The sequence below is a fragment of the Polyodon spathula genome, chromosome 6, assembly GCF_017654505.1.
Source record: "Polyodon spathula isolate WHYD16114869_AA chromosome 6, ASM1765450v1, whole genome shotgun sequence".
NCBI lineage: Eukaryota > Metazoa > Chordata > Actinopteri > Acipenseriformes > Polyodontidae > Polyodon > Polyodon spathula.
In genome coordinates this window covers 71,371,556-71,394,427 of record NC_054539.1, presented here as the reverse complement: position 1 = coordinate 71,394,427, position 22,872 = coordinate 71,371,556, and the positions used below count along the sequence as shown (strand labels likewise).

The 22,872-nt window shown below is 38.5% G+C and overlaps 1 protein-coding gene across 1 annotated transcript in view; it reads right to left on the bottom strand.

The window, feature by feature from the left end:
* Positions 1-11,661: 11,661 nt before the first annotated feature.
* LOC121317570 (monocarboxylate transporter 10-like) overlaps positions 11,662-22,872 on the bottom strand; it is a 53,673-nt gene continuing 42,462 nt past the window's right edge. Inside the window, exons 4-6 of the mRNA XM_041253646.1 lie at positions 15,982-16,125; positions 14,820-15,048; positions 11,662-12,008 (exon numbers count right to left, since the gene is read on the bottom strand). Of these exons, the coding sequence (XP_041109580.1) occupies positions 11,776-12,008; positions 14,820-15,048; positions 15,982-16,125 (606 nt within the window). The 3' untranslated portion in view covers positions 11,662-11,775. The remainder of the gene's footprint in view (positions 12,009-14,819; positions 15,049-15,981; positions 16,126-22,872) is intronic.

Sequence of the window (22,872 nt, the reverse complement as noted above, 5' to 3'; positions counted from 1 at the left end):
GCCATCACTGTTTGCAAGCAACAGCAATAAATTCCCCTGGCAAATTCAGTTAAAGATTGCTTACCGTCAGTACCGACCTGATAGGACAGAATAACTTAATACCACTTAATTTACCAAAATGAAAATGATTTATTATGGATGCGGGAAAAACACATTAACAATATGCTGTGTAGCGTCAACCTAGGAATCCGTCTTGTGTGAACTTCATGGTTTTGTTCCATTTATGAACAATGTTTAGTCAAAATACTAAATTTACTATTTAAGAACAAAGTGTAATACAGTTGTGGCAATGTCCTAAATTAGATTGGCAGATTTTACTGTTGGATAGTGACAGGCAACTTGAAAAAGGCATGCAAATAGAATAATCTGGCTAGAAAAAATAAATCAAATTGTTTATTTGTGCATTCTTTACTTGAGGGGATATCAGACAATGTCCGTTAGGTGAACTATTCCCCCACTACTACCACTAGTTGCATGAAAATTTATTTGAGTTTGTTTCAAGGACTCTGACTCGACACTCGGACTCGAGGTTTGAGGACTCAACTACAAGTCTGTTAAATACAAGCAGATTCAACACAGTAACGTTTTCAAATGGTGCTTTTGGCTTAACCTGTCAGGTTATTTTATTTTTGTTGTGTGTTTTTGCAGATGGACAGGGGGTGCACCACCACTTGACAAGACAAAAAAAAAAAAGTTTTTTAGCTATGTTTTGCAGTATTTATAATTTGCTGAATTTATTATTATTATTATTATTATTATTATTATTATTATTATTATTATTATTTTTATACCTTGCTGCTACTTTTGTGGACATGCCTTCTCCTATACCAACATTTGAGGTCTTAGAATTTTGAATATGCAAAGGTTTATGTTGTTCACAGACTAAAAAAGGTCTTGTACACTTCTTTTTTCGCAAATCTGCTGTAGCAATTTGTAAATGCAAGACTTAAGTCTGCTAATCAAGTGAGCCCCTTCTAACCCAAGGTAGAAGACAGGTGACTAATGAACCACTGTTTTAAAATAGTCTTTTCTATAAGTGTGATACAGAAAGCCTTGTAAATATGAGTATATCCTTGTAAAGTGGCTTGTCAAGTTTTCATGTGCATCGGACTTTACACAAAAATAAAGAACGAGTATCCTAGCAACTGACTACTGCTGTGTTCTTTGTTATGTTTCAAGGTGCAATGTGTATGTGTCTTCATTTATTTTATTGTATTTTTATTGTTTTGCCTGAAAAGGATGAATTTGTAATGTTTTCTTGGCTACTATTGTAGCACTGTTTGGAATAGTGAAGAAAAGGAAGCAAGTGTAATGAGGGGTTAGGGTTAAGTTTTTGGGACTGTTGCAATAGTGTATTTTGGTCATTTATGGCGAGAGTATGAATTATTTAAAGTGTTTTGTACACGCATTTTTAGTGCTTTCTATATGGTCAAAAGTTAGTGTCCCCTGCCTGTGTAAAGACTAATTTATATAATTTGCCAAACAATTGTACACATAAAATGTGTACTTGTATAACTGTCTAAAAAAAAACAAAAAAAAGAAGGAACTATGACTGACTTGTTTTCTAAAATTTGATTTTACTGTGGCTGGAGGTTTAAATCATTTCATTGATTTGAATAAAACCCAATGTTTGGAAGTGTTATTTTTTTCAGTTGTCTTGTACTTTTAGTTTGTGTGTTAGAACTGGATTGGGGCAGACTATAATAAATATAGAAACCTATATATAAGTAAATAGAAATAGGTTTGGACATTCTCATAATTTTTTAGTACATTTTAGCATATTTTGCTCATGTTTTAATTGTAACCAAGCAATGAATAATTTAAATAAATAAAATGCACAACTCGCTGTTGCGTTGGCAGGTTATTTAATATTCTGACCTTCCCTCCCTCAAAACAACAGAATAAAGAAGACAAGCGCCTACTGTTAATCCAAAATGGTGTTACAGCAGTGTTAGTGCGGGCTAGTTATTTCAAACTACAGCCACTAGATGTATAACATAGCACTTGATCTATTTTGCTGTAACGGGGAAAGGAACACACTGGTGCACTGGTCACACCCCAGTCCTGTCCAGAACACCCTTGCCAGTTCATCCACAGCTTTCTATCAGCTGAAGATTGTACAGCTGGGTGCAATCCTTTTGCTGTAGTTAATGTTATTTTGTATATATTTTTTTTTAAACTGCTACTTGGATTGTGTCGCCATAACTACAATGTTTTTCCAGCGATTCAGTCACTGGCTGTGTCCCACACATTTAACCCTTCATATTATAACAGCTGAGGCCTTTGTTTTAAGTTGATACCTTTCCATTCACCGCTAAAACAAACATGTTTTTGTTTTTTTTTGTTTTTGAGGGGTTGCCGCAATTGAAACTAGGATGATGCCAAAAGTATAAAAAAAATAACTATCCTTCCCATTGAAATAGCAGCCGTGTTCTCTGGTTCCGTGATTTTTGCCTTGTGAGCCATTGTCACATGTATTATTTAATAGCATACTTTCAATAATGTTAATACTAAAAGAAACCTTGATACACACATTTTATGTAAACATTATTTTAAAGCCCCTAGGACTTCACAGTTAACGTAGATTACTGTACAGGTAAGAAGGCTGCTGTGTCACTGGTAGTGTTGCTTCACTTAAAACGAGAATGTTTCATGTAGCAGGACTTCATGTTCACTCTGTTTTAGATTTCATGTTTAAGAGTGATTGGAATTAGTTTTTCTCAATTGCTTAAACACATTTCCTAAACGCTATTCACATTTTCAAAACAGTTAACACAAACCACACAACAGTAATATTTTTTGCAAAACGCTGTATCGTTTATGATTACTTTGACACAATTCAAATGTCAGGCACATTTTTGGAAAACTAAATGCAAATCTCATCACTTGACACAAAAGTCATTCAAATATGTCTCGTTAAACAAAACTAATTGATTTGTTCACAGTTGAAAGCAGCCACGCCCAGATCTGTTTATCTTTCTCTCATTGGTAGAAATCCTAATTTCTAAATTGTTCAATCAATTATCACTGCTAGAGAGAGGAGCCACAACCTGGAGGTGCCAGAGGAAGAGGGGTCCATATGTGAGGTGGGAGAGCTGGAGGAAGGGGAAGGGGAAGGGGATGACATCTACACATTTCAAATGACAGACGGGGTACAATTGTAGACCATGTCATCAATCATGGCCTGTCAATGGCAGAGGCTAGGCAAAGGGTTCAGCCAAATCTCAGCCGATCCTCTGCGGCTTCAATTACACTATGTAACACAATTTTTGTTCCTGGATAGTAAGTGTTATTTCCTAATTGCTTATGCCTCAAAAGTATAGAAAATGGCTATTATTCCCCACAAACTTTGCTTTTGTGACCAGGACAGTGATATTTCAAAATATCACTATTTCCAATGGGAGAACGGGCAAATGTATGTACAAAAGATTTAGAAGTGAGTAGTTTTTCAAGTATTTACAGTATAATTGTAAATCTCGAAAAACTACTCACTTCGAAATCTTTTGTAGTCATTTTTGTATTACTTTAGTATAAATACATGCTAATTTGGATTCATACATTGTTTTTTTTCTGACTTTATGTGAACGAAAAGACACACATTTGCCTGTTCTCCCATTGGAAATAGTGATATTTTGAAATATCACTGTCCTGGTCACAAAAGCAAAGTTTGTGGGGAATAATAGCCATTTTCTATACTTTTGAGGCATAAGCAATTAGGAAATGAAACTTACTACCCAGGAACAAAAAATAAATAAATAAATTGTTACACAGTGTTATCAGAACTTTCACGAAAGAGAATAGGTATGTATGAATATAGTATGTGATCATGCAAAAGAGCCACATGAACACAGTTTTACTGTACAGTATAATGTATGTTAGAGCAGTTTTACCATTTATGTAGTGACTTTGTATATCCATGTATTTTTGTTTACAGGATTGAAAGACTACCCCACTCTGGTGGCACAGGACAAGTTTTTACTGATGTACAAGAGACAGCAATAGTGAATAAGGTTATTGCCAATAATGGCATCCGTCTCAGAGAAATTCAGTGCCGTGCTGCAAAATCAAGACATGTTTGCAAATGTGCATGCAGTAAGCCTGTCTACAATAGATAGGGTTTTGAAGAGAAATCAGCTGTGTATAAAGCAAATGTACAAGGTTCGTTTTGAGAGGAACGGCAACAGAGTGAAGGAGAGAAGGTACCAATATACACAGGTATGGCCTCTTGAAAGCACAGTCATTTCTTTACTTGCAATATTGCCTTGCTAACGCTTACTTTTGGAATACAGTAACAAACAATGTTGCTTTACTATTGTATTGAATTTTTTGCAGAGAATAATGGTGGAGGAGGCCAATGAATCCCCTCATATGTTTGTGTATGACATGGGAGAAATATTATTGGTCACAGAGCCACGGTGAATGTGCCAGGGCAGCGTGGGGGAAACATCACAATGTGTGCAGCAATAGCTGAAAATGGTGTAATTGCACACATCCCCACCCTTGGACCAAACAACACTGTTCGTCTTTTGACATTGTTGGATGGTCTCTATAACAGCCTTATACCTGTTGAGAGAGGGAGTAAGTGAGGGCTGACTTGCCAACCTATGTGGTGGTGTGGGACAATGTCACTTTCCACCTCTCTGCTCTGGTGAGGCAGGGGTTTGCAGCACATCGTCACTTGATGATGGAATTCCTCCCACCCTACTCCCCCTTCCTGAACCCTACTGAGGGGTTCTTCTCAGCATGGAGATGGGAGGTGTATGATAACCATCCTCACGATCAAATGTCACTGCTGGATGCAATGAACGCAGGCTGTGAAGCCATCACAGCAGAAGACTGCAGGGGGTGGGTGCGTCATGCCAGACGATTTTATCCTCGCTGCATTGCAAGGGAGAACATTAGATGCGATGTCGATGAAAACTTGTGGCCAAACAGAGGAGAGAATGGCTGGTCCCTGAAGTCCTGTTTGAATTCAAATAGAAATATCTATTGTTTTTTTGTTTTTCTGTTCTTCAGTATACTTTTTCACCTTATTGGATTTTAACAGAATTTACAGAATGCAATTTTTTATTTTTTTTTTTTTTCATTTACATACTGGACAATATGTGAATTGACATTGCTGGATGTAAAATATATAGAGCCTGATGCAAAAACTTTTTTGTTGCTATAACATTGTGTGAGTGGTAGCATGCATACAGTATTACAGTAACAGTCTCAAGTAGACTATAGCATGAGGAAGCTTGAATTTAGGATTTCATGACATTGAAGCTTAAACTTTAGTATTTTTTTTTTTTTTTTAAGCCTTTGTTTAAATACTGATAAGGTGAGCTTTTCATTTTATGACATTGTTGTACTGTTTGATGTACTTATTTGATTTTGAAACGTGTACTATATTTTGGTAGTCTCAGTACATTTTGCAGGTGATATGTGTCGTTTTGCAAAATGCGATACTGTTGTGTGGTTTGTGTTAACTGTTTTGAAAATGTAAATAGCATTTCAGGAAATGTGTTTAAGCAATTGAGAAAAACTGTAAGACATTCTATACCAGTGTTCTTCATTGCAAGGCCCGTGGGCCACATTCGGCCTCTGGAGGACTTTAGAGGAAGAGACTATTTGTTCTACAAAGAGACAAGATATTAGTCTGTGTATTCAAAGTTCTCAGTAATTATAAATAACGCCTGCAAAACATGAGATTATTCCAATACGTGGAAAGTATTTAATTCATAATCACATGAAATTAAAGGTTTAAGACTGTCCAAGTGTTAACAGGTGATGCACAGGCACCGACTGCAGCCTCCCACAGGTATTACTCTCTGTTGTGTCTCCAGTGTATTACAGTTGTGGTCTCATAAAGGAAAAGTAGCTAAAGCAAAAAAAATGACTTTGAATTAATGGAAGACATTTCGTCAATTGCATTAATAATTCTGACTTTCTTTGACAGATCAAAGTCAAGTTTTTTTTTTTTTTAGCAGTGTGTAAATTAATAATTAGGTCCTAAAACAAAAACCTATACTGGACTAATCCTGCAAAAGATTCAGTCTGTCTCTGCTTCACATTTATAGCTGGCAAAGACTCGTAATTCTCTGATGTAAATGTAAATTCTGCATGAAATACACGCAAATGTGTGCCGCATGTGAGTTTGGTCTTGCTGGCAAAAGCTTAGAGCTATTCTCAGCACAGAGACACAACATTGAGTAATGCATGTGTAACTGTATGCCCAGTGGTCATAGTTTAAAGCATATATTTTCAAACAGTCTCTATATGTCTATAAACCAGAATCATCTGAAAAATCCAACACAAGAAAGACACCAGCATTCAAAAAAGTTAAACAAATCTTTACTTTGTTGAAAATCTTTCAGTCCAAATGGTAGATTGCATATCATAAACCAGAATCAATAAAATCATGCAAATAATAACAATGAGGGAAACAACACACAACCTAGAGTGCAGTAAATTAAGTAAAAACATTTGTGTAATAAAATACAATATATGTGTATTAAATATGCAAAACCACGATCGTTGATGACAAAAAAAAAAAAAGCTTAAAGCAAATCTGCAAAAAGAAAGCAACTGTAGTGTTGCTTGCATGCTTTATATGAAGTCCAAGAATAGTATAGTTCAGACTTGCAGCCACAGATATAGCTTGTTGAAGATTCTACTGCATGAAGCCATAAATACAAAGGTGACAGAAAGGACAGAGCCCATCCAGCTTTAATGCTCTTTAGTTTTCTACAAACAACGCAGAACACTTTCCTGAGTAGCCGGCTTCTCTCAGTGGCTGTTATTTGCATAAATGCGGCCTTCTAGTTACATTACAGAGTCGTAAAGACGCTGGCCTTGTTATTCCAGCAATATACTGATAAAGTTGGTTTTAAATTTGAAATAATTCAGCTGCAAAAGAGCCCTTGACTAACAACACTTGAGTGGATGTGGAAGGACATCTACAAAATAAGCCCAACGGACAAGGAAAAGAAAACTTTGTGGAGCCCCTTTAAAACCCTGGCTATCCTGTTCAGTATATTTTAGTCATACAGTACTTGACAAATTACCAGTTGCTCTGTAAACTCCTGGAATACTGTACTGTCATTATTTACAGTATTTTAACTGGTCTTCTGAATGATTCCAGGAATAAAGTTTGAAATAAATATTGTAAAAATAACCTAAAAATTACTAAACATGCTTTAGGCTTCTTGCAAAAGTTTTCCCTTTGTGACATCTTGAACTAATTATTAAAATGATAATACACAGTCACACATGTGGAGGTTTAGGGTGAACAAAGGAAACATCACCATACATAAGTAAACAGAAGCAGAACTGGTAAGGCTTACACATGATGTCCATTAAGAGAGAGCAAAGTAAGAAATCCTTGATTTATACGTGTCCTGAAAAAAGACACCATTCACACATAATAACACACACCCAAGCATTAAGAAAAAGTATTTGTTGTATTAAATGCAAACCCTGGTATAAAACACAAGGGCAGCAACTTGTTCACACGTGCCATAATAGAAAGTAAGGCCTGTCACTCACACTAATACATTCCATTGTCATATTAATGCCAGCACTCATTAGAGCAGGTGTTTGGTAAACCACATTTGTGACAGTGTTGTATGTTCACAAAGATTAGGGTTCTTTCAAATCCATTAAACTGCCCCTCTCCCCTCTCTCCATACTTGAACAGCTCAAACATCTTACAGGAATAATTTCAAGATATTTTGTATAATAATTGTCACTGAATAACTATGTGTGAGTCAAAGTTCATTCTATTGTGCTACTGTATGTTCTTTTTGTTTTTCGTTGGAATGTCTTTCCGTCTTTGATTCATTTAATCCCTTTCCCAAAACTTGCCCACTGCTGCTGTCATAGTATCTTGTTTTATGCTGTTCTGAAGTGACTGTTTGGGTAAAACTGGTCCATTTGTTTAGAATGTTACTTGTCTCAACAGATGACTGCTGTGGAATTGTCTGCTAAATTAATGTAGTTTCTGGAAATTTGAAGTCCACCAGCAATCCAGCAGGGTTTTTGTTCCAGGATTTTTTTTATTATTCCATTTATGGGAAATAATTTAAGACCACTGTGTAGCAGTTTGAGTCAGTCCAAGTTTGCCTTGAGTTACCTCAACTAAGCTTGGGTACATTGTATCAAATTAAGCCCATGATTAAAGCAGAACAGGAAAAAAAAATGCAATTAAAGAATAACTCAGTAGATGTGTTAGTCGTTGTAGCTAACAAAATAGTTCTATACAATGACATCCATTCATTTTGTAGGTCTCATATGTGCAGTTTTGAAAGAAACACATAACATGTTTTTTCTTTTTAAATGATATCTGCTACTACACTAGGTTAAACAAAACTGGAAGCCATGCTTTTTGATTATGTCATTTCAACTGGAGATTGACATTGTCCCCACCACTTTACTGTCAATAACCAATCAGCTGCTCCCCCTACTGACTGACATGCTTTCAGCCAGTAAAATACTTTGATCCACCAGACACTGTTGGGGTGAAATTACCCAGGAAGTACAAGCAAACAGATAGCCCAAGAAAAAGGCATTGAAACAGCAAACATGCTAATGAAATGGATAAGATTTAAGGAATTATTGTGTTAGCTATAATTTAAATATCAGTTATCTTAACTAATGTATTCTTGGTTAGATCCATTTTGTGTACCATTCCTGTGGCCTCAAAACTACCATAAGCTGATATACCAGAGTGTTGCCATTAGCCTGACCCCCCTGAAACACTTGTGAAGTATTTCTTACTAATGTATTTCTGTTGCATTAGTTAATAAAACTACTATTTCAAACCTACTGTATACCTATACCTTGATATGAAATGTACTGGTTGCATTAAGACTCTTTGGTTGAAAGCTCTTAGGAAGGTTACATTATATTCACAAAAAAGGGCTGGAGATAATGCAAAAAAGGGTTCTTAAATATTATAATGAGATGTACTACAGCTGCCGGCAATTGTGACACTTACAATTGCACCAATTGTTAAGAAATTTTGAAAGCAAGTTTTAAAATTGGCAACCCTTTAAAAGGTAGTATGAAAAACACTATCCTGTAAGCATGGCCGCTGTGATTGCAGTAAGAAGGAGACTGTCTTCAGCAAGAACGAGTGATTTGTAGGATGGGAAGAGAAAGGGTATTTTGTACCCGTATTCCCCTCTTCGATTTTTTTTTTTTTAATTTATTTGTTGCCAATTATTTTTTATTTTCTCCCAATTTGAAATGTCCAATTATTATTTAGGCTCACCGCTACCACCCCTGCGCTGACTCAGAAGCGGCGAAGACGAACACACGCTGTCCTCCGAAACGTGTGCCATCAGCCGACCGCTTCTTTACACAATGCAGATTCAACATGCAGCTGCCCAGGAGCTACAGCGTGGGAGGACAATGCAGCATATTTTTCACCAGGTTTCCCTGCAAAGGAGCATTAGGAAGATTGTTGCACATTATACTTAAGGCTTCTGTTTTTCAGTGCTTATTTTAGTTTAAACTTTTTTTAGTTGTCCACCTGTGTGCAATCTAATCGTCACATGATCTGTCACATGATCTCAGTATATATACACCTGTTCTGAAAGGCCCCAGAGTCTGCAACACCACTAAGCAAGGGGCACCACCAAGCAAGCGGCACCATGAAGACCAAGGAGTTCTCCAAACAGGTCAGGGACAAAGTTGTGGAGAAGTACACATCAGGGTTGGGTTATAAAAAAATATCTGAAACTTTGAACATCCCATGGAGCACCATTAAATCCATTATTAAAAAATGGAAAGAATATGGCACCACAACAAACCTGGCAAGAGAGGGCCTCCCACCAAAACTCATGGACCAGGCAAGGAGGGCATTAATCAGAGAGGCAACACAGAGACCAAAGATAACCCTGAAGGAGCTGCAAAGCTCCACAGTGGAGATTGGAGTATCTGCCCATAGAACCATTTTAAGCCGTACACTCCATAGAGCTGGGCTTTACAGAACAGTGGCCAGAAAAAAGCCATTGCTTAAAGAAAAAAATAAGCAAACACGTTTGGTGTTCACCAAAAGGCATGTGGGAGACTCCCCAAACATATGGAAGAAGGTACTCTGGTCAGATGAGACTAAAATTGAGCTTTTTGGCCATCAAGGAAAACTTTATGTCTGGCACAAACCCAACACCTCTCATCACCTCGAGAACACCATCCCCACAGTGAAGCATGGTGGTGGCAGCATCATGCTGTGGGGATGTTTTTCATTAGCAGGGACTGTGAAACTGGTCAGAATTGAAGGAATGATGGATGGCGCCAAATACAGGGAAATTCTTGAGGGAAACCTGTTTCAGTCTTCCAGAGATTTGAGACTTGGACGGAGGTTCACCTTCCAGCAGGACAATGACCCTAAACATACTGCTAAAGCAACACTCGAGTGGTTTAAGGGGAAACATTTAAATGTCTTGGAATGGTCTAGTCAAAGCCCAGACCTCAATCCAATTGAGAATCTGTGGTATGACTTAAAGATTGCTGTACACCAATGGAACCCATCCAATTTGAAGGAGCTGGAGCAGTTTTGCCTTGAAGAATGGGCAAAAATCCCAGTGGCTAGCTGTGCCAAGCTTATAGATACGTACCCCAAGAGATTTTCAGCTGTAATTGCTGCAAAAGGTGGCTCTACAAAGTATTGACTTTGGGGGGGTGAATACTTATGCACGCTCAAGTTTTCTGTTTTTTTGTCTTATTTCTTGTTTGTTTCACAATAAAAAATATTTTGCATCTTCAAAGTGGTAGGCATGTTGTGTAAATCAAATGATACAAACCCCCAAAAAATCCATTTTAATTCCAGGTTGTAAGGCAACAAAATAGGAAAAATGCTAAGGGGGGTCAATACTTTCGCAAGCCACTGTATGTAGACTTTTTTTTCAGGGCTTTCTCTTTTTATATACTGTTTGAAATTGCTGTTTTCGGTGACTCGTTTTTTTCTGTCCCACTATGTACAGTAACTCCACAGTACTTGTAAAAATTTCACCTTCTTGCTATCTTCCACAATGAAATCTTATGGTCACAGGCATATTCTGGAGTTTTTGTGTGTTTAGGCGGCAATTTGCAATTCTGTTTTAAATTCCACGAGCGTGTAAATAAGAAGATACGAAAGTTTACAAACGAGAGCAGGCTATTCGGCCCATCTTGCTTATTTGGTTGTTAGATCCCAGAATCTAATCAAGGAACTTCTTGAAGGATCCCAGGGTGTCAGCTTCAACAACATTACTGGGGAGTTGGTTCCAGACTCCCACAATTCTCTGAGTAAAAAAGTGCCTCCTATTTTCTGTTCTGAATGCCTCTTATCATATATCCATTGTGACCCCAGTTCCTTGTTTCTTTTGTCAGGTCGAAGAAGTCCCTTGGGTCGACATTGTCAATACCTTTTTAGAGGTTTGAATGCTTGAATCAGATCACCCCGTAATCTTCTTTGTTCAAGACTGAATAGATTCAATTCTTTTAGCCTGTCTGCATATGACATGCCTTTTAAACCCAGAATAATTCTGGTCGCTCTTCTTTGCACTCTTGTTAGAGCAGCAATATCCTTTTTGTAGTGAGGCGACCAGAACTGAACACAATATTCAAGATGAGGTCTTACTAATGCATTGTACAGTTTTAACATTTTGGATCGGGGGTGTTTTGTCAGTTTTTATCGGTTAAAACCAAAAATCAGAAGCCCTAATTATACTGTATATGTGTGTGTGTGTGTGTGTGTGTGTGTATCAGCTTGTGAGATGTGAAACCATAAGTCTTTATTTGATGTATTCATACTGAACACTCCAGTTCCTTCTTGTCTTCATGGGCATTGTAGGGCTGAAGGACACTGTTGGCTTTAATATCCAGCATTTTGTCTGCTGCTACCTCCTGCTGCTGCTGCTGCTGCCACTTCCTGCGCTCCACATACGGAATGAAGCACAGCACAATCCCCCCTATGATGGGAGGGATCCCTGCCAGGTAGAAAGCCTCCTTGTAGGTGCCGAGTGTGTCACGCAGCAAGCCTGCCAGGAGAGGAGGAATAGCTGGATTCAACTGTGGTCATCAAAACACAAATACACTGACAGCTGAATAACTAAGCTTAGAACCTCTGAACTGGACACATTGAAATAATCTCTTTAATAAAGTGCTTGCCTAACACAGTATTCTCATCTCCATGTTTCATACTTGTTTTCCCTGCATGTCAATGTGCATGTTTGTTTTCCCCTGCATGTCAATGTGCATGCTTGTTTTCCCTGCATGTCAATGTGCATGTTTGTTTTCCCTTGCATGTCAATGTGCATGCTTGTTTTCCCCTGCATGTCAATGTACATGTTTGTTTTCCCCACATGTCAATGTGCATGCTTGTTTTCCCCTGCATGTCAATGTGCATGTTTGTTTTCCCCGCATGTCAATGTGCATGCTTGTTTTCCCCTGCATGTCAATGTGCATGTGTTTTCCCCTGCATGTCAATGTGCATGTTTGTTTTCCCCTGCATGTCAGTGTGCATGTTTGTTTATCCCTGCATGTCAATGCTCAAGAGGTTTTGAAACTCCTGTACTGCAGCCATGTTTCAATGGGAGTCAAAGGAGCACAGTGCTTTCAGTGGTCCTTCAAACTGATCAAATAGAATCTGGCTTAATGGTACTAATCCACATTAAAAAGTTAACACAGCAATAATGATCCATGATGTGGTATGGAACTGAAAAGCCAGAGCATCTGTTAAGATTTTTTCATCACTCTTCCTGCAGTGATTTAATAACTCAAACCCCAGTGCACTAGAGAGGACATTTTGAAAAGAGCTGTGAAACAGACTTTAAAGTTATAAGTGTAAAAAGTTGTCAGGATGTTAATGAAAAGAAAAACTACAGGTACGTTATTTAAACAGTTGTAGTAACATGTGGGGATGTGCTATATTGTTCGGAACCCAGCTACTTGCACTTTACTACAACAGTTTTTAACAAATTGACTGCTGAATGACTTAAATTCAAGAAATACATGCTCTAAATAGCTGCTGTAGGACAGTGCTTGTGTTTTAATATTGCCCTGCTTACAATGCACCCCACTAATGCTTGTGTCGGTTCCCATCTCTAACACGTCCGTTTCATCGCCATTTTTGTAGGGGGTATAAAAACCGAAACCAACAGCATACATAAAATAATAACTGCAGGCCTTCTCAATGAGTTTCTAAATGAAAAAATACAGTGAAATTAAGTCTGTGAAAATGCAGGTTTAGAATTTAGGTCAGCGTTTTTTAGATTTGCTGCTCTTGTGATCATAAATATGCTCTTCAATTATATTGCAGTACTTAGTTGTTTGGTTAACAAATTTCAATTTCTTCTTAGGCTATGTGACAATAAAATATCTATTGCAGTGCTTGTTTATGAGACTTTGGGACACTCTCATAAAATTATGTTACCAACACTCCACCAGTGTTTTCTTTTAATTGTGAAATGATGTATTTATACAGGGATATACAGATTCTGAACGAGATCTCAGGAAACGTATTTTTCTCTGCATGCAGAAGAAGTGTGAGGCAAACATTTTAGTTATTAAAAATAAACAAATAAATAACTGAACCAAAATAAAAACAGTCCAGAATTAAAATACTGTAAAACAAGAAAACTTTGCAAGCAAGAAATGTTTGCTAATTTCGCGTTTATTAAAAATGCTCAAAATTAATGCGCTGTGAAATATATTATTCATACATGTACTGTACATTAAAAGAAAATCTGAAGTCAGTATCCAAAGCCAGTATTCAAACTTTCAGAATATAGTGCTTGATTAGGCCCTAATGTCACAGTTCACTTGCAAATGAAAATGCACAAAAACAACTAAAGATCACAGATTAAAACTACAGCTGCCAGCAACTTTACGGCTTCCAGTACCAGTAACAGTACCAGTACCAGTACCAAACACTTTAGCAAATAGTGCAGAATGACATTAATACATAGTAACCATGACCCTATGTGTGCACTCTATAAGGAGCTATAAGGCAGTTTTACATTTGACCTTTAGGAGAGGTCAAAGGTCACAGGCAATGACATTTTTTATAGAGCACACGTGGATTACTAAATGTGTTCCATAGCAACTATGAACTGTTTAATTATTAACTTTTACATTACCCTAGCTTGTATCGTTTGCTTTTTTTGGCTGCATTTTCCTCAAGTGAAACTGGACAACAGTTTTTTTTTTTTTTTTTTTTTTTTTTTTTTTTTTTTTTTAAAAAAAGCGGTCTGTGACAGATATTTAGATAAATTGTCGTGTCTCTTCAGGAATAGGGGTAGGAAATAAAATGACGCGACCAGGAACTATGTGGTGCACTGTGTTGGACGAACACCAGGTGGCACTGTGGTGTGCATTTAAAAAATTGTTTTGAATCAGACTTGCTTTATATTATTACTATTACTATTTTACATTTTTCTACTAAAAGATAATGACACACACATATAAGCCTCTATTATGTTTAATTATATTATCCACCTGTGCAAGCAATATAATGCTGGATTGAATGCTAGCTCCCCTATTCCTCAGACAGTGGACAAGGTAAGTCAGTGAAGGTCACTCTGTCTAGAGTGGCACTTCTTTCCACCAACAGATAAAAACTATTAGAGACAAAAACAGTAGCTCCATCCAGATGCATTAACACATTGTATTGCTTGAGAAAAGGCTTTTAGGGTTAATTGTAGATGTAACTGGAGAAGTAATATTACAGGTCTCCCAAGTACCAGTTATCACTAGTCTTAATTCTGAACCACAAGAAAGTCCATAACGCAGTGCTGTATGGACTGACTTGCTGCCATCTGAACATGGATTGACAATGTATGCTGCTATACCTGCAATTGGGGGGCCGACAATCATGGGCAGTGACATCATCCCCAAAAGGAAGCCAATAGCCTGGGAAACGTTCTGAGACCCAACCAGCTCAAAGGCAATGGGAGCCATGATGCAGATGAAGCACCCGTCGAAGAGCCCCATCAGCAGGCAGACAGCAATGAGACCACCGAAGACCTGGCACAGTGGGATCATCATGGACATCAAACCGATTACTAAGAACGAGGACACCTGTTTGGACATCAAAAAAAAAAAAAGATCCACTTCAATCCATTTCATTGCTATTATACAGTCAGTCCGCTACTAAAACACTGCTGTTGTGGAAAAAAAACTTATTCTACTAGGAATACCACCACTATTCCATTCTTTCCACAGTAAACTAATGATATGTGAACACTGTTTTACAGTAACTCTACAGGAAATAAACTGAAATTTGTAAACAAAATGATAAAATTCCTGATTCCTGAAATGTATTCTTGTGGCAGTACAGAAGCCCTGCTAGTGTGATTAGTGTGTGGTGTGTTCTTGTATTTGTTTGGCAGGGATGGGGTTAATTCCATTACTGCTGAATACATGTGTGGAATGTGGCTGGGTCTTAATTGAATAACTGATCTCCAATGAAGACCCTACCACATGGTATAAGGTGTGTTCATTTAAAGTGTTTTTTTTTGTTTGTTTTTTTATGCAGCAGGATAGCGTTGCGGTCAAGTGGCAGGAAAGCAGACCCAGACACAGAAGCTGCAGTTTAATGGTGCTGCTGCGCAGTTTTATTAAACTCAAAACAGAAATTAAAGAACAAAGAAACACAGGCACAAGGGCCAAAAACCAAAGGTTTAAACAAAACCACTTTTAAAAACCACTTTAAATAAACACACCTTATGGTTTCAGGCTGCACAGTCGGCATCACTGAAACACATTCTTCCAAACTCCTCTTCCCAAACAAAGGATTTCTCCCTGTTTTTATACCATACGGCTGGGTCTTATTTGACCAATTATTCACTTAAGACCTAGCCACATTCCACACCTGTATTCAGCAGGGATGGAGTCAACCCCATAGAAAAACATACCCCACACTATTTACACCAGCAGGGTTTCTGCCCTGCCACAAATATATACACTAAATCACTTTAAAATAAGGGATGAACATTTCTAGACCCAACCCACCTGCAGGTAGACTTTATTCACACCGGGAACGTAGTCAGCAACTCTCCCGAAGATCAAGCGGCCAACTCCCGAGGTGATTCCAATGCACATCAAGAGAATCTCTTTGTTTACGTCTTTGCCAAAGCTTTCTTCCACAAAAGCCATCTGGTATCAAAAACATCAAATATGTATTTCAGATGAGATGCTAACTATTGTTAATTAGGTTTTACACTTGGTTTAGAAAATAACACAATAGCATTTCGACTTTTAAACACTCAGTCAACATTGTGGGGGTCAATTTGCTATAATCAATGTATACCCCACTGGGATCACCTAATTTAATAGATATTGGTTGATTACATCAGCCCCTTTTGTTTCCTATAGTTTCTTACCTCAGTACTTAGAGGTGTGGCCAGGTTTACTGTTGGGTACCCCATGATACACTGAAAGTCATTAGGGTAAACTTCAGTTATCTAAACATTGGCCGATATAAATAACCCTGTCATTTAAACGTAGGGGTAAAGCGTCTGCTTAATACTATCCAATGCAACACAAATTCAATGGAGAGGTCCTTATAAAAGTTTAAAGGGTAAAACATGGTAAAAGTATAGCAGAGTGTAATAAAGTCGCTCCATGAAAGCATGGCAAAGCCAGTCAAGCATGGTAAATCACTGGAAACTATGGAAAAGACAAGGTTGAAACACATTTAGCCATTGTAAAGAATAGTAAATACAAACTACAGTATAATGGGAATAGCACAGTGAACTGGAAAATAACCACGCAAAAATACTGTAGAAAACATTTAGAATGGGGAGGTCTGCAAAAGGTTAATGAGTTTTAGGTGGTGATGTTAATAGACAAAGCCTTTTAGATCATTAAATTAGATCCTATTGAGCTGAGACCTGAACCAACAATGTCCCCTTTCTCTGTCTGCTGGTCCTTAGCTCTTGAGTGCCACTGTGTGTCACTTAATAAAAGAGAGCAAGTGTTTCTATAAACACACACAATGATCCTTGTACTAACGTTAGGCTCTGGCACTGTACACAGCATGCACTGCCACAGAACAAAAGATAAACAGTTTGGGCACGAAATAAGGATGAATAAAATGGTTCAAAATAAATCTTCATTATGGACAGAGCAGCCAGGGTCCCGGTCTGTTCATTCCTCAGACATTGCGCTTGTCAGGGAACAGGCCTGCCGTTCCCACTCAAATTCAGCTGGGTTTAGAAAGCTGCCTGCCAGATGTTGCAGTGTAGGTGTTTTTTTTTTTTTATTACCATAGTAACCCTTGTTTATATATAAGGGACTACTTCTGTTTATGGGATTGATATGGGTTCTTAAAGGTTCTTGAAATATATCACTTCCCATACTGGTTCATATAAGAACATAAGAAAGTTTACAAACGAGAGGAGGCCATTCGGCCCATCTTGCTCGTTTGGTTGTTAGCAGCTTATTGATCCCAGAATATCATCAAGCAGCTTCTTGAAGGATCCCAGGGTGTCAGCTTCAACAACATTACTGGGGAGTTGATTCTAGACCCTCACAATTCTCTGTGTAAAAAAGTGCCTCCTATTTTCTGTTCTGAATGCCCCTTTGTCTAATTTCCATTTGTGACCCCTGGTCCTTGTTTCTTTTTTCAGGCTGAAAAAGTCCCTTGGGTCGACACTGTCAATACCTTTTAGAATTTTGAATGCTTGAATTAGGTCGCCACGTAGTCTTCTTTGTTCAAGACTGAACAGATTCAATTCTTTTAGCCTGTCTGCATATGACATGCCTTTTAAGCCTGGAATAATTCTGGTCGCTCTTCTTTGCACTCTTTCTAGAGCAGCTATATCTTTTTTATAGCGCGGTGACCAGAACTGCACACAATATTCAAGATGAGGTCTTACTAGTGCATTGTACAGTTTTAACATTACTTCCCTTGATTTAAATTCAACACTTTTCACAATGTATCCGAGCATCTTGTTAGCCTTTTTTATACCTTCCCCACATTGTCTAGATGAAGACATTTCTGAGTCAATAAAAACTCCTAGGTCTTTTTCATAGATTCCTTCTCCAATTTCAGTATCTCCCATATGATATTTATAATGTACATTTTTATTTCCTGCGTGCAGTACCTTACACTTTTCTCTATTAAATGTCATTTGCCATGTGTCTGCCCAGTTCTGAATCTTGTCTAGATCATTTTGAATGACCTTTGCTGCTGCAACAGTGTTTGCCACTCCTCCTACTTTTGTGTCGTCTGCAAATTTAACAAGTTTGCTTACTATACCAGAATCTAAATCATTAATGTAGATTAGGAATAGCAGAGGACCTAATACTGATCCCTGTGGTACACCGCTGGTTACCACACTCCATTCTGAGGTTTTTCCTCTAATCAGTACTTTCTGTTTTCTACATGTTAACCACTCCCTAATCCATGTACATGCGTTTCCTTGAATCCCAACTGCGTTCAGTTTGAGAATTAATCTTTTGTGCGGGACTTTGTCAAAAGCTTTCTGGAAATCTAAATAAACCATGTCATATGCTTTGCAATTATCCATTATCGATGTTGCATCCTCAAAAAAATCAAGCAAGTTAGTTAGACACGATCTCCCTTTCCTAAAACCATGTTGACTGTCTCCCAGGACCCTGTTACCATATAGGTAATTTTCCATTTTGGATCTTATTATAGTTTCCATAAGTTTGCATATAATAGAAGTCAGGCTTACTGGTCTGTAGTTACCTGGTTCAGTTTTGTTTCCCTTTTTGTGGATCGGTATTACGTTTGCAATTTTCCAGTCTGTCGGTACCACCCCTGTGTCAAGAGACTGCTGCATGATCTTGGTTAGCGGTTTGTAAATAACTTCTTTCATTTCTTTGAGTACTATTAGGAGGATCTCATCCGGCCCAGGGGATTTGTTTATTTTAAGAGCTCCTAGCCCCTTTAACACTTCTACCTCAGTTATGCTAAAGTTATTTAAAACTGGATAGGAACTGGATGACATGTGGGGCATGTTGTCAGTATCTTCCTTTGTAAAAACTTGTGAAAAGTAATCATTTAATATATTTGCTATTTTTTTTTCTTCATCTACGATTTTGCCATTTGTATCTCTTAAACATTTAATCTCCTCTTTGAATGTTCTCTTGCTGTTGTAATATTGGAAAAACATTTTGGAATTGGTTTTAGCTCCCTTAGCAATGTTCATTTCTATTTCTCTCTTGGCCTTTCTAACTTCCTTTTTGACTTGCGTTTGCAGTTCTGTGTACTCTTTCTGCGTACTTTCTTTTTGGTCCTTTTTTAATGCTCTGTAAAGTGCCTTTTTTCGCTGAATATTTTTTTTAATTGATCTATTAAACCATTTTGGCAATTTAGTTTTACATTTAGATTTGTCTACTTTAGGGATATAATTGTTTTGCGCCTCTAGTACTACATTTTTGAAGAACAACCATCCTTCTTCTGTGGGTGTTTTCTCTATTTTACTCCAATCTACTTCTGTAAGTCTCTGTTTCATACCTTCATAGTTTGCTTTTCTAAAATTGTAAACCTTAGTTTTAGTCATTACTTTTGGGGTTTTAAAAAACACTTCAAATGAGACCATGTTGTGGTCTGAGTTTGCCAGTGGTTCTCTGACCTCTGTTTTAGTTATACTATCTTCGTTATTTGAAAAGACTAAATCAAGGCATGCCTCCCCTCTAGTCGGTGCCTTGACAAATTGTGTTAGGAAGCAGTCATTTGTCATTTCCACCATTTCTATTTCATCCTTCGCGCTACCCACCGGGTTTTCCCATTTTATTTGGGGGAAGTTGAAATCCCCCATTAGTATGGCTTCTCCTTTGCTACACGCATTTCTAATGTCATTGTATAACAGATTATTGTGCTCACAGTCTGAATCTGGTGGTCTATAGCATGCTCCTATTATTATGCCCTTTGAATTTTTGTCCGTTATTCTGACCCATATTGATTCGGTTTTATTTTCTTTGTCCAGGTTTAACACCTGGGCTTCAAGACTGTTTCTTATGTATAGCGCTACCCCTCCTCCTCTTCTGTCCTGCCTGTCTTTCCTATACAGTGTATACCCACAAATATTATATTCGTCACCATCACTCTCAGACAACCACGTTTCTGTAACACCTATCACATCATAGTTACCTGTTAGTGCAGTAGCTTCAAGTTCTACACCATCATGCATATTTAATCGTTTGATTCTATAACCTACCATTTACAATATACTTTAGTCAGGATTACTACTAAACTGGAGTGCATTAAAACAGGATTACTAATGCAAATATTGCTGCAAGTGGGACTCTCACTACTAATGGGAAGTAACTGTACAAAGACATTGTATTTGTTTCTGTAGCATATATAGAATATCGTTCAGAGTACTGTACCACTCCACGCTGATGTGCACCCCATGCTTTCTGTCTGCTCTGACCTTGAGTGGGGTGGATATCAGCTTGTACCCTGTACCTGCCCCAGTGCTAGATGTTTGCACCTGGCAAGCGCTAGGGTCAGTTCAGAGGCAATTCAGTCCTGTGTGGATAGGTCAATGCAACAGCAATGTAAGATCACAAAACAGACCCAACTGCATCCAAAAAACAGAAGAGGAGGCCTCAGGAAGTACATCATAATCTACAGCTCCTCTTACTCCTTAACTTGGCCTCTCCACTAAAACCCCTCCCCTCATTCAGTTCTAAAACTTTCTCGGTACAAATACTTCTGTACATAACATAATAAGCAGTGGTGATGTCTTGCTTAACTCTTAGTTACTCAGGAAACATATTTGTTTTCCAGTGAAAACCCCGCATGCCCAACAGTGTGCTCTGGTAAGCCTTCTCTGTGGATAGAATTGCAGTTCTCATGCTGGCAGAGTACTGGGAATAGCTGGGATCTGCTCTGAATGAAACAGGAGGCTGCCCTTCCAGGCCCCTGGCAGCGTGGAAACATTGACTGGCCCAAGAAACTAGCTCTTGTTTATGTCTAAATGAGAGCAGAGCGCACGGCTCCTGACTGGCTGATTTATGCTGCCCATCGTCTCAGCCAGAGAGAACACAAGAGCTTGCAGAGTGGGTGAGTCGCCTGTATCTGTGGAGTACAGCATCGCTCAAGAGTGCAAGCAGTGCTTAAATACTGACTTCCAATGGCAGCTCTGACATGCACCAAAGACAGCAAACACCTTGGTGTAGGGAAAATATTATCGCAAAAGCTTTGCCAGCTATAAACACACATGCCTGGGCAGCTTTCTGTTATTTCCAGTGACATACAGCAAATGGTACATAACTATTGTTAAATGTTTATTTTCTAATCTGGACCATTGGGTCTTACAAGACATCCAAGTGTTTAGCCCCATACACATTTTATACACTGCATTGGTTTAAAACCTGCTCTTTCAACCTGGCTTTGTCCTTTGATTATCCATGCTAATTCCCATGTATATTTTCCTTATAATGTCTCTGATCTTCATTGCTTTTTAGACAGTCAGTCAGTTAGCCAGTCTGTTTTTTATAGTAACTTCACGGGGCGGAGCTATGACCCCTGACAGTGTTTATTGACAGAGTTAGTAAACATACACACATGGAGAGAGGGGTTCTGCCTCTTCAAGGCCCAACATTTACTTGATCGATAGATACGATAAACAGGACAGGGGCCACCGACTTTGAGGTGACCCGACATACCAAGAGGGGCACCGTCTCTGAGGTTACCCGAAATACGAAGATGCTCGCGAACCGGAAAGAAAACATAAAGTGAGTATTTGTTAAAAAATATAATACGTGGTGTTCCGCCTCTTCAAAGCCCAACATAATAGAAGGGGGGTTCCGTCGCTGAGGAGACCCGACAAACAGGAGAGGGGCCATCGTCTTTGAGGAGAACCGACAAACACGAGGGATGCCACCGCTTGGGGACCCTCACATAGAGGCATCAGACCTGAAAGAAGAATTCCAAAAGAAACACACATGCAGATGGAAGGGTTTGGCCGGGGGTCTCCTCTGACTCATGGAGAACCCTCCTCTATGAGGTAAATGAAGCAGAGCTTAACAAAGGGTTGGAGAAAGCGGAATCACTAACCCCCCAAAAGATGGACCCCCAGCTCCCCGCTGACGCAACGTGAAGAAGAAAAAAAAGAAAGAACCGCCAATGCATAAGAAAGAAGAAAAGAGAAAACATTTAGACTAAAGAACACAAACACTTAACGTGACAACGGGGTTGGTATACTGTACCCTAATGACTATGTGAAGACCCTCTGCACAGTGGAAAGAAAAAAACCCTTTCTTTTAATTTTATTTCTTAGGGGGAAATCTTTGGTGGCTCAGGCAGAAAGGTCGTCCCCACTCCAGACATACTAGCAATAGACTGATGTGCGGAGGATATTTCAGATGATGAAGAACGAATATAAGTTACGGATGAAGTCCAGCGCCCCATATTTTTCATTAAATGCTGGTTAATGTTGGCTTTTGCAGCTGAAGTAGCTGCCCCTATTCTAAATGAATGAGGAGTGTAGAACTGCGAAGGAAGACCTGCTCTGGACACCACGATGGAAAGGTGTGTTGAAAACCAATGCCTTGATACAATGGATCAGCTAGAATTGATACACAAAGGGTTGGAGGATGAAATGGCCTTGCATTCTGCAATGTACTTCAACATGGAAGTGAAGGCACACACAGGAGAGTTGATCTTAGAAAGCTGAATACATTTTCCTTGCCGCAGATGATCTGTTTTTGAAATGCATGAAATGAGAATCTGGGATGAGCTTGAGGTCACTGCAGTGGATACCGAGGGTAGGAAAGCCAGCAATAGAAGGTACTGTATATTCAGAACATCTCAAAAACCCGAAAAATGCAGACAGACATGTGACTTCCATAGTTAAATCATCAAATGGAGAAAAACAGCCATGGCGCAGAATTTAAATCAAGTTACTGAGAAAGTCTATAGAA